Source organism: Balaenoptera borealis, assembly GCF_965194805.1.
Source record: "Balaenoptera borealis genome assembly, chromosome: 1".
In the NCBI taxonomy this organism is placed as follows: Eukaryota; Metazoa; Chordata; class Mammalia; order Artiodactyla; family Balaenopteridae; genus Balaenoptera; species Balaenoptera borealis.
In genome coordinates, this window is record NC_138860.1 from 88,813,925 (window position 1) to 88,826,586 (window position 12,662).

The window sequence follows — 12,662 nt, forward strand, 5'->3', positions numbered from 1 at the left end:
TTAAACGTGACAGCACAATGGGAAGTATATCTCCCTTTTCCTGTCTCCATCATCTAACCATCTCACTTTATGGCCTCACTTTATCTACCCTTGGGGAGGGGTCCAGCTAAGGGCTCAGGGTCAGAGTATCAGGGTTGTCTGCAGAAGCTCCTTGCTTTGCTGCTGGCTGCAGCATGTCCCTGAGATAGGGCCAGGAAATTGCCTCTAAATCTTCATATTGGATTTTGATGTGCCAATCATAAGGTTTTCCCTCTTCCATGAAAGAGAAAATTGTTCCCCAAGTAAGGGACATTTTCTCTTTCTTCTCCTTACCCCACCCTGTGACAGGTCTCTTATGTCATCTGGATGATGCATGCATCAGCAACCCCTGCCACAAGGGGGCACTGTGTGATACCAACCCTCTGAATGGGCAGTATATTTGCACCTGTCCACAAGGCTACAAAGGGGGTGACTGTACAGAAGATGTGGATGAGTGTGCCATGGGTGAGTACACAGAACCTTTCCGATTCCTCATGGTGTCTGTCGAGCTCAGCAAGCATTTAAGCTGAAGCGCATTGTACTCTACGAGCATGTTTCACCCAAACCTCGTATCTCACCTGTTATGTGCCCACTGTTCACAGCTAACCTTTCAGTGTAACCATGTATTCTATTCTGGGAATTGAAATATATAGAAGGTTTGTACTTGACTCTTAACATAAAGCCCTACCTTAGTGACAGTTTGGGCATAAGAACAGTAGAGACTCACAAGAGTTGAGGTTGTCCTAGTTTGTCTTTCTTTCCTTATTTCCTCCCTTCCTCCCTTCCTTCCTTCCCTCCCTCCCTCCTTCCTTCCTTCATCTTGTTTATTTATTTACTTACTTTCTTATTGATTGATTGATTAGAAGAAAATAGGAAATTGAGAACCAGATTATTAAAGACCTGGCCCTAATGCTAATAATCTGACCCACTTCTGTAGTCCACATTTGTGGACACTCCATCAAGTGCTCTGATCCTGGTGATTGGTGCTTGTGTCTTCCAGCCAATAGCAATCCTTGTGAGCATGCGGGAAAATGTGTGAACACAGATGGTGCCTTCCACTGTGAGTGTCTGAAGGGCTATGCAGGGCCTCGTTGCGAGATGGACATCAACGAGTGCCATTCAGACCCCTGCAAGAATGATGCCACCTGTCTGGATAAGATTGGAGGCTTCACATGTCTGTGCATGCCAGGTACGTGGGCCATCAGTGTGTGGGATCTAGACAGGAGGCACTGCACTGTGCTTCTTTTAGGCAGAGCACTCAGTATAGTGTGGCAATTCCATAAGCTCTGTTACCATTTAATCCCCCGCTAAGGGGACCCTTAAGGAGTAAGGCCATCTTAGAATTCTTAGATCTATGGAAAGCAATCCCATTATGTCAAAACCCAGATACATGTGAGAGAAAAATTCAGAAGATTTTTAAAATGCAAGTATACTTCGATTTAATAAAGGATTTATCATAAAAATTCTTTAAATAGCAAGCTTTCCTTATCCCCTGATATGTTACAAATAGCATACCATTCCATTTATAGAAAATAATTTTACCCATAGTTGTATAGGAACTTGCCATTTATCTCATAGTGAGATACACATGCTTTGTTATACTCTGGAACTCTTCTGCAGAGACCATTGCCTGAATCCTCAGACAGCACAGCTAAACCCAGCTTAAAAATGACGGCTGCCAGTGGCTGCTTTGCCTGCTTGAGGGTGCTGGCCTCTCTGGCCTTGGCGGGCCTTCCTGACCTTGACTTGCACCCTGAGAGGAACAGCATCTCTGACGCAGCTGGTCTTTAGGAACTTGGACTGGGGACCCTGTGGACCTGGCACTGTCCTGAAAGCAAAGCCTGGACTGATCAGAGAATGTGGTTCAGTCTTTGTTTGCATGCTAGGTCTTACCAAGGTCTTTGGAGGTGACCTCTTCCCCCTCTCCACAGAGACATGGATATCCCAGAATATTCCCCTGTCTGGCTGATGCTCACAGTGACTGTTTCCAATCATAGCAGAGTCCTCTTTTCCCTCTGCAGAAATGTTCATACTCATAGAGGATATAGTCATCTTTGCAACTTTGTGCTTTCTTGGCTAGAACACGCCTTTGTCTTTTTCTAAGCCACTTGTGTGGTCCATTTTGTTCAGGTTTCAAAGGTGTGCATTGTGAACTGGAGATAAATGAATGTCAGAGCAACCCTTGCGTGAACAATGGACAGTGTGTGGATAAAGTCAATCGCTTCCAGTGTCTGTGTCCGCCTGGTAAGTGCCCACCACCTGCCCCTGTTTTCTTTGAAAGCACAAAGCTGACTGACCACAGGGAAGGGAGGAGGGAGAGAACGTGTGTGGGCTGTACATGAGGAAGTCATTAAAGTGAGTGCTTCAGGATAGGAGTGTGTGTGTACAGAAATGGGGGATTTGTTTCAGCTAGTGTATCTTCCAAATCCTTTGTGGCCAGAAGTCCAAGTCTATTCTGAATGGCCCATGACCTCTCTGTCTGTGTGTACATTTGGGAAAGTTCATACCTCACGGAAGCCTTAGTTCTAGGTTATTCAGGATTTTATTTTTTCTTGTGGGTCATATTCTTGAAACCTTTCTGTGAGATGATTATTTTTAGACATTTCACCCATGGGTACAGAAACAGCACAAGGCAATTCTTTCCAGAGAACGCTGTGTCTCTCCTTTTGCTCCCCAAAGCTGTTGTTGAAGACATGCTAAATTTTCTGCCAGAGTCTATAGCCTCTCTTGTTTCTCTAGAGAGGAGGTCCCAGTTCCTCTGAAGCCACATTCACTTGTTAGGGGGCTCTGCCTATAACCATTCAGTCCCTACTTCAACGAGAAGTGAAATCTGTGCTGGGAAGAAAAAGGTAGAGAGACACACAGGTACCTCTGATGCCCTGAGCCTCACCCTAAGTTATCCTAGTTACCTGTTGGGGAGAATAATTCTACATTTGCTGACGCACGGGTATAACCCCTGCCAATAACAACCCAGTTCTCTTTGGGCATCATTCTCATAGTAAGGAAGACATAGGATAATCCTTTGACCTGTGTCATCGCTGTACCCTTTTCAGGTTTCACTGGGCCAGTTTGCCAGATCGATATTGACGACTGTTCCAGTACCCCATGTCTGAACGGGGCAAAGTGTATAGATCACCCAAATGGTTATGAATGCCAGTGCGCCACAGGTAAGAATTTTTCACTTCTTATTCCCCTGGTAGGTCTGCCTGAACAAAACAGGAGACCGTCCTCTTCCAGCTGCCCTGCCAGGCCAGTCCATTAACATGGGCTGCTCTGGATTTAGAAAGAGCTTCTTCCAAGCCTCTTTCTTGCTGCTCTCACTGTTTCCTCTACGACACCCGCCTCCTTCACCACAATCGTGGCCTGGCCTGGACATTTCCATTAGGTGCCCCTGTCTTTCTGGGGCAGGTTTTGGCAACGGTGAGTTTCCAGCTGGCTTGACCTACTCCTTTGGAAAAGGGAAGAGTTCCAGTTGAAAGCTATTTTTCACTGGGGCTTCTCAGCAGGAGACCTGTCTCTGTGTTTCTTGAGGCAAGTGATCGAACAAAGGCCCAGAAATCTGGGGGCAGTGGTGTGCAAGTGCAGAGGTTTTCTGCATAAAAGATGACTGATGCTTTGAGAGTTGGATGTGTATTTGAACAGGGGAGGGAGCTCTGTCTGGGAAAGTTTGGATCCTCTTTCCTGACTTCTGCTACTAGGGTCAAAAAGAATGTTTACAAATATTCTACATTTCTGATCTGTGGCGACATTTCTAATTTGGGAGTGGATTTGAATAAGCCACATGTCCCTTATTACACATTTGCTTCTGCACAGACCATCATTGTGTAGAAAAGGACTAGAAATTAGTAGAAAAGGTGAATTCCCAGTTTCTTTTTTCATCTGACTGTTGAAGAGAGGAGTTATGAATATAATTCAAGATATTTTTTCTTATTTTAGAAGATGGATTCTTAAAGGATTTTAAGCATCATGTGCATGATTTTTTTTTGTGATCACAGAAAAGCAAACTAAGTCATAACAATAAACACAGAGAATTACTATTTCAGTAGTATTGGAATATTACCAGTTATTAGGCCTACTTAGAGAGGGCCCTGTCAGATGATCCACTTAATTTTCTTCTCTTTTCACGAACGTTTGTCTCTGGTTGTGAGGTTTCAGGTTTTGTCTTCCTCTGGCCAGATTATGCTTGTGGAGAATAACCTTCACTGGAGAGAATTTACAAACCTTGAACTCATGTTTAAATGGGAGGAGAGTCCTCTTAGAGTCTTTTAAAAGGATTTAATGTTGAATAAAGGAACTTTTATTTGTCCCTTTTCTTTTAACTGTCATAACTTGTTCATTCATTTTATTTAACAAGTATTTATTAAAAACTTACTGTATATGCATAGATCCCTGGGAGGTAGAGAGGAACAGAGAAAAGTTCTCTGTCGTCTCAGGTCAGAATTGGGAAGATAAGGTACATGAAACCATTAATATAGTACCTGTATATGCAGTTGGGTTTGGGAGGAAAGGAATATAGAGGTAAATATATTAAGGAAAAATATTGAGAGCTATTCCTCACTGAAGTCCAATATGAAATGAAGATGCAAAGTGTCTCTGCAATGAAATTATTGATTATTTAGAAAAAGCGATTTGAATTCTACAAATCTGACTTGAAAAACTTTATTTTAAGCAAAACTCTCTAGGCTTGCCTTATAAATCAATGCAAATACTCAGTTCCAACTGCTCATTGCCTGCAGTATGAATTGTTTAAGACTTGGGATGTGTAGGATAAGTGGATGCCGGCTACATTTATGTTCAGGTATGCAATGTCTGCCTTGGTTTTTAAGCATCTTTGGTACACTTTCTTCCAAGGATTCACTGGTGTGTTGTGTGAGGAGAACATCGACAACTGTGACCCTGATCCTTGCCACCATGGCCAGTGTCAGGATGGGATTGACTCCTACACCTGCGTGTGCAATCCAGGGTACATGGGCGCCATCTGCAGCGACCAGATAGATGAATGTTACAGCAGCCCTTGCTTGAATGAGGGTCGCTGCATCGACCTGGTAAATGGTTACCAGTGCAACTGCCAGCCAGGCACATCAGGTAAGCCCACGCTGTACTTCCTTTGGAGTTTTCACTGTTTTTCAGAAACAATTTACGCAGATGTCTCAGACTTTCTTGGCATATGCTTAGATACCTAAAAAATAGTTCTGATTCTGAGAAGCTCAGCCAAAGCCACAGCCAGAAACGTCTCAGAGGCAGATGGCTCTAGCCAGTAGAGAAATTAGAGACAATAGCTTTGCAAAGCTGATGATTTTGTGTATGTATTTTTCATTAAAAGGAGGCACACCACTTCAAAAAATTGAAATTATTATTTAAAATTGAAAACCATCTTGCCTTTGTGGCTTGATTTGATTGTCTTTTTTTCTTTAACCTCCACCTCAATCAGGTTAATGAAGTTGGTCCTCCCTCCCTCCCTCCTTCCCTCCAGTTCTTCCAATAGTTTTTCCTCTGTTTCAGAGTCCAGTATCTTTCATGTGACACTTTTCTCCTGATATTTTTCTCTGGTGGGCCTTGGCCATTTGGCGGTGGGGGGGGAAGCTAAAGGAGAGGAGAGACTTTGCAACACGTTCCATTGTCAGTTAGAATGCAGAGCTGCCATTTCCCATCCCAAGTTCCTTGCTGTTTCCTGACTCCAGTTGAATGACTGCTTGTTAGTCGTGAGGGCATGCTGCTCCTTGCTGGGGAAATGTTGAATTGTTTTCTCAGGCAGCAGCATCTCACAGGTTTCAGTAGATCCTGTTTTATTTATTCGAGGAATAATTATGGTCACAACTGTGGTTAATGGACAGAGAAGTTCTGTGTCCCCGATCAAAGGAAAATGTATTCGTGGAAGATTAACTAGTGTGTGCCTTTGTTAGAAGGGAACCTGCCAATACGAGGAGTGATTTATTGAGAACTCATTCTCCATTTAAGGAAAATGGCCTGTGTAGGGGGCAGAGGTGGGGGAGGAGGTTAGCTGCCCTCATTTCATCTTGTTATTTCCAAATCCATTTCTTCAAACTTGTCAAAGGCCTGGTCTTCATCCAGGAACTCGTACATGCCAAGTTTGAAAACAAAGTCCTTTTTGAGTTGCTCAAGCATACGAGAAACATCCCATGCCTTCCCAGTTGAAAATGCCTTCCCCCTCCCCACGTTTAGATAACTCACTAAAAGAGCTGAATAGATCTTTGTGAAACCTTCCAAAAGCAATTTGCTTCCGGGCTGGTCCCCCGACATGAGAAATTGCAGTACGAAAAGAAATTTGAGAGATTTACAAGCAATTGAATGGATGCCTTTAGAATGGTGGGGCTGTTTTAGGCTTTGCTGTCGTTCCCGTTACAACAAATGTACTGGACACCTGGGTGAGTGGTGGGCTGGCAAGCACTTTGTTTTCTCTGGGACTGTATCATTACGCCGGGTTGGGTCAGGTGTGTTCCCTGGGGAGGACAGAGAAGTCAAGGTGAAAGTAGCTGTCAGTGAGAAAGGCAAGCAGTGAATATCAGTGGTGTGCAGGCAGCATAGAGAAGGAAGGCCCTGGTTCTCTCAGAAAACTGCCAAATCCATTCCTGTGGCTGTTTGGAGAATTAAAGCAAAGAGATGCAGGCAGCATAAAGAGATCTTGGCCTGTAATGGGTGGAGAAAGACCTGGCATGTACCAGGAGCCTGGGTGAAAGGATTCATTCAATCAATCATTATGAATAGACTCTCAAGTTCTAGAATAAGAATCCACAACCCATTCATAATATAGTCTGAGTTGGTAGGTTGGGGTTTGGATGAGTGTGTGGATAGAGGGATGCTTTACAATTTGCTGGTTATAATTGTGGTTTCTCACTCACTAAGTACTTAAAGTGCAATACACTACCCAGAATCACTTTTGATGCCTTTTGATCACTTTTGATGCCTTTGATACCTGTGATCTTAAGTAAGTTTTTTTGGGTTTCAAGTCACAGAAACCACCTTTACTAGCTAAAAGAATCATCAACAAACAAGCAAACAACAACTACAAAACAGACAAGCAGAAAGAATTTTGTGAAAGCACACAGAAGTATCTCACAGATGCCAAGTGAGAATCGAACAATGAGGCTTTGGGGGGATGAGCAGGAAGTAAGGGCCACATGCAGACCATAGGTCACCCAGTTCATGTTGCAACGTCTCAGTGAGATAATCTCATTGGCCCAGCTTGAGCTGGGTGTCTCTTCCTGCTAGAATGAAACATGGATTTGGGGGCAGAGTCACATTGGACCTCCATGGCTGTTTGGGTCCTGTCGTGGTCCATTGTGAGTAAACGGGGGTTGTCCAACAAGGGCTAGACACATCTCCTAAAGGTATCCATTTGTAATCAAGGAATATTGAAGCCTTGCCTCATCTGTGGCTAGTAAGGCAGTATAGCCTCATTAATCACAGAATGACCAGTATGGTGTGGTGAAGTTTATGGAATCCAGAGAGCTGTGTTCACATCCTAACTGTGCTGACGCAGTTGTGCAAGTTCGTGATAAAATGGATGTAACACAACTTGATTTGGCAGTGGAGTGAGGAGAATAAAGTTATAGAATGTAGGAGGCAGAGTACTTGGCTCATGATAATGGCTCAACAAATTGTTAATATAATAATTATTATCAATAAATATTAATGTAAAGTGTGAGTGAATAAAAGCTAGGGCATTTTGTTGTGGAAGTTTCGTTTATTAGTTTATATCCTAATTATCAGCCTTTATTTTTAGACTTTTTAAACTACCAAGATATTCTTCTACTATGATACCCAAACACATCACGAAATTCATGTTAAATAAATAATGAAATGTCATGAGTAGTTTTAGAGAATAATGGTAACAATAGTGATTGGTGTATCTCTACTATTTAGTTACCCATATCTACAATTAAACCTTCCTAAACAGAGCCAAACTCTACCATTCATCTGAGGAACAGACCAGGAGGAAGGCAGCATACCCCAGGAGGGAGTTACCAGACTCTTTATCCTGAACTTTAGCCCATCACAGGGACAGTCAGTATCAAGCTTACAGTAGTAGATACAAGTTCCAAAATTCTAATTTTCATGTGAAAGCTTAAATTTTATCTTTGGAGCACAGTACTGTCACAGTTGTTTTCCTTGAAATGGCAGGTTTATTTCTCTCACTTAATGTTTGCTACATACTTAGGTCTGAATAGCCCTGGTTTGTCTGTCAGTTGTTCTTTCAATTAAAATGGGATTCTGTGAAAAAAACAACTGTTTCAGTTCAGTACTCAATCACACAACTGCTTTTCCTGGAGACAGCTCTGAACGTTGGCATGCCACAGAATTACTTTATGTTTATTTTCCGTTTCATCACACAGAACAGTAGAGGTATACTCAAGGGTCAAGGTATAATCAAATTATAAAGTTAATAATTTTGACGGCTTCACCAAAGTCATTCTTAAGTGAAACTGTCTTTTTGTTTTGTTTTAACTGAGTACATGGAGGTGAAGAATAAAAAGACCACTAGTACAATTTGGTGCCACTGCCTTGATTCCTGTTAAGATGCCAGCAGTCCTACCCCCATTGCTTTTGCATCATTAGTGCAAATTCCAACACAGTGAAAACAACAAATAGTGGCTTAGTATGGTTAATATAATCATTTTGACCTCATGATGCCCCTGATGGGGTCTGGAGGACTGCGCTTTGAGAACTGCTACTTTCCTGTATTCAGGGTTGGCTGGATACTCTTCATATTTCTTAACACCTAGCATCACAAGCAGAGATCATTGGTATTTTCTGTGCTAATATTGCATGGTTTCTCTTTGCTTTCATCTTTGCAGGTGTTAATTGTGAAATCAATTTTGATGACTGTGCAAGTAGCCCTTGTGTCCACGGAGTCTGTATGGATGGCGTTAATCGTTATAGCTGCGTCTGCTCACCAGGATTCACAGGTAATGCTCCTTTTTGTTGGGTGACTCCTCCATCAGCCCCATCACTTTGGGAAAAGGGCATCTAAAGGAAAATTACTTTTCAAATATTTCCTATTTCTTTGTCTCTTGGAAAATTAGAAGTTTGTTTCTTGCTTCTCTGGCCCAGTTTTCTACTTACAGGGCTTCCCTAAACTGTAACATGAAACTTTTCATTAGTTAGGGTTTTTAAGCCATGTGTTTATAACTACCTGAAAAGAATTTCTTTTCAGGCTTGAATTATATAGCTTTCAAAGCCACCCTTATTTTTCTACACTTAGTAATGAATACTTTCTGTAAAGGCAAGGCCAAGGTAAAATTCTATGAAAACACTAAATGCTTTTTTCTGAGTACTTCCTCTTATGGAGGATTGTTGGGTAAGGCCAAAACTTGGGAGGATCAAACTATTTTTGGCTAGCACAGAGAGGCTTTTTTTCCTCTCTCGGAGGAAGAAGGTAAGTGACTAAAATAAAATTGGTTATAATTCTTCTTAAATTATAAGCAGCTAGAACATTTATACACACACCATGTGTGCACACACACAAACTCACATGCATCTTCTCTTTTACCTCTTTTGTTGCTAATAAGATTACCTTTATCTTTTACCCTCCTGATCAAAAAGTGCTAGAGGTTACTGAGCCTCTACTGAAGGCTTTTACTGACACATCCGTTTGTTAATGGCACCATCAGAGAGCATATAATGTGCCTGTCCCATTCTTTCTAGACAGTGCCACATAGAAGCAGGCACTTACATAATGATGTTACCATTTAATAAATACCATGTGGTCATTTGCAACCAATGTGAGAAACTTCCCATGGAGTTCTTTAAACTATGATGTCAAAAGGCCATCAGAGCCAAGTGAAGAGATACCTCTTGCTTGCCGGAAACTTACCTCTCTCTGTATTTCACAAGCCTTTGCACTGCTTGGTGTGATTGTGGACATGAGAGAGGAATGTTTATGGCCCACAGGGGTCACCGTAATCTCTGTTCAATGGAAGATAACTCAGAAGACAGGTGTGGTGAAAGCTCTTATATCTAGTGCCCGGCACTGCTGGTATAGCCAGACGTACTTCTGTGTCCTGAAACATGTTACTCCAACATTAAGTGACAGCCAACTGAATACACAAAAATTCCTGCTAGATAGAATGACATATGCATTTTTCAAGGCTTTATTTTGAGCTAGGCATTAAATTAAGTGCCTACCCTCATTGAATTGTCACTGCTATTATTATTTCTGCAGTATTGATGAGAAACCCAGAGCTCAAGAGAGCTTAAGTAACAGTACTAGTGCACTGTGGCCAGCATTCCACCCCAGGGGGTCCTACTCTAGAGTCCATACTCATTCTCACCTCACTGGACAGCCTAAGTAGGTGCCTGCTGTGGTTTCTTTTTACATTTGTAAGCCTTAGACTGGTCTTAAATTTTTTGGAAATGTCAGTGAATCATATGCTCTCTCTTTTTAACATTTAGCAAATCAGGAAGGTCAAAGAGGGAGGACATAGGCTAAAAATATTCTAAAATAAACTTAAGGTGTAGCATGAAACTGCATAACCAAGAAATGGAATGTTTTGGTTACTGGGTGGTACCCTGTTCTTGGAACAGTTTTCTACAGCTGTTTTTCCTATTTGTTTTTTTAAGTCAGTTGCTGAAAATATCAGAGACAACTGTGATATATACTCATGACCTGTAAATATGAGCTGTTTTAGTCTTGCCTTTGTTTTATTTTAATACTACTATTTTTTAATTACAATTTTAATAACAGCTTGAACAGATTTAAGGGAGGTTTTTTTTTTTTTTAAGACTAAATTCTCTGTTCTCTGCAGACCTCTTTATACTAAATGATTGAATAGGAAAAGTAAGAAATCATGTGGTACTTCTGTAGAATACTTTCCAGTTTTATAAATTACTTTTTCAGTTTCACCTTGATGTCCATTATTTTGCTGACTTTTTATAACAGTCCATGAAAGTCCATAGGTTGGATATGAAACCAAAAGCACAGGTAGCAAAAACTAAAATAAACAAATGGGACTACATTAAGCTAATGAGCTTCTGCACAACAAAGGAAACAATAAGTTGAAAAGGCAACCTACAGAGTGGGAGAAAATATATGCAAACAATGTATCTGATAAGGGGTTAATATCCAAAATATACAAAGAACTCATACAACTCAATAGTAAAGAAGCAAATAATCCAATTAAAAATTGGGCAAATAACAAGAAAAAGAATTCTGTAACTATGTATGGTGACAGATGTTAACTAGACTTATTGTGGTGATCATTTTTCAATATATGCAAATATCAAATCATTATGTTGTACACCTGCAACTAATATAATGTTCTATGTCAATTATACCTCAATTAAAAATGAAAACACATTAGTCAGGAGTAGCTATACCCAGTTTTGGAAAATATTATTGGAAAATACCCAATAATTTCCAGATAGAGGATATTGGCAATGTTCACTCTAATTCTCAGAGCTACATGATTTAGCCACAGACTGATTGTATTTTTAACTTGTAAATCATTATTTGTATTTTGAAATCCAGTATCATCTGAAACAGGTGAGGTTCTGAAAGCTTTACAATCTACCAAACCCTAGTGATTTTCAAATAACATTTGAAAGGCTAATCATGAGTAGCTACCAATATAGCTAATCCTCATTACAATGTCATTATACAACTATATAAAATCACCAAAATACAATTTGAAAAATAGATACGAGGTTTACAGTCTTGTCTCTCTCTAAATCTCTTACAGTATTTTCTAATCAGGAGTAAGGTGTATAAATGTTTATAAATTATAAATTTATAAATGTTGAACATGCAATTGCTTTTGGTTCTCCAGCCCTTAGTCAAGCGAATAATGGCGTATCCTGAACAGGCACCCTGCTAAGCACGAGGAGAGTGAGGAGCACTGAGTTGTGGCAAAGGTGGTAGAAAATGAGATCATGCCTTTAAAAAGATTTAGAGTATGATCTGGAATCCAGACTGCATTCATCAGAAACATTCAAAAAATGTATAAATGATGAAGGAAAACAAATGTTTAGAATAGGGGGAAAAATGGGCAAAGGACCTTCTGTTTCCAAAGAAGACATACAGATGGCCAACAGGTACCTGAAAAGATGCTCAATGTCACTAATCATCAGGGAAATGAAAAAACCATAGTGAGATAATCACCTCACACCTGAAAGAATGGCTGTTCTCAAAAGAGAAGAGAGAACAAGTGTTGGCAAGGATGTGGAAAAAAGGAAATTCTTATACACTGTTGATGGAAATGTAAAATGGTACAGTTATTATGGAAAAACAATATGGCAGTTATCAAAAAATTAAAAATTGAATTACCATATGATCCAGGAATCCCACACTTGAGTATATATCTGAAGGAACTGAAATCAGTATTTCAAAGCGGTATCTGCACACTCATGTTCATAGCAACATTATTCACAGTAGCCAAGGTAGTGAGACAACTTAAGTGTAAATCAATGGATGAGCGGATAAAGAAGATATGTTGTGTATATACAATGCGATATTATTCAGTCGTGAGAGGGAAGGAAATCCTGACATTTGTGACAACATGAATGGAATTTGAGGACATTATGTTAAGTGAGATAAGTCAGACAGAGAAAGACAAATACTATATGATATCTCTTATATGCAGAATATAAAAAAGCCAAACTCATAAAACCAGAGAGTAGAATGCTGT

The 12,662-nt window shown here is 40.5% G+C and overlaps 1 protein-coding gene across 1 annotated transcript in view; it reads left to right on the plus strand.

The window, feature by feature from the left end:
- Nucleotides 1-12,662, plus strand: part of NOTCH2 (notch receptor 2) — a 180,616-nt gene that overhangs the window by 120,663 nt on the left and 47,291 nt on the right. The window contains exons 7-12 of the mRNA XM_082368744.1: nt 328-483; nt 1,019-1,207; nt 2,149-2,262; nt 3,072-3,185; nt 4,870-5,103; nt 8,835-8,945. Of these exons, the coding sequence (XP_082224870.1) occupies nt 328-483; nt 1,019-1,207; nt 2,149-2,262; nt 3,072-3,185; nt 4,870-5,103; nt 8,835-8,945 (918 nt within the window). The remainder of the gene's footprint in view (nt 1-327; nt 484-1,018; nt 1,208-2,148; nt 2,263-3,071; nt 3,186-4,869; nt 5,104-8,834; nt 8,946-12,662) is intronic.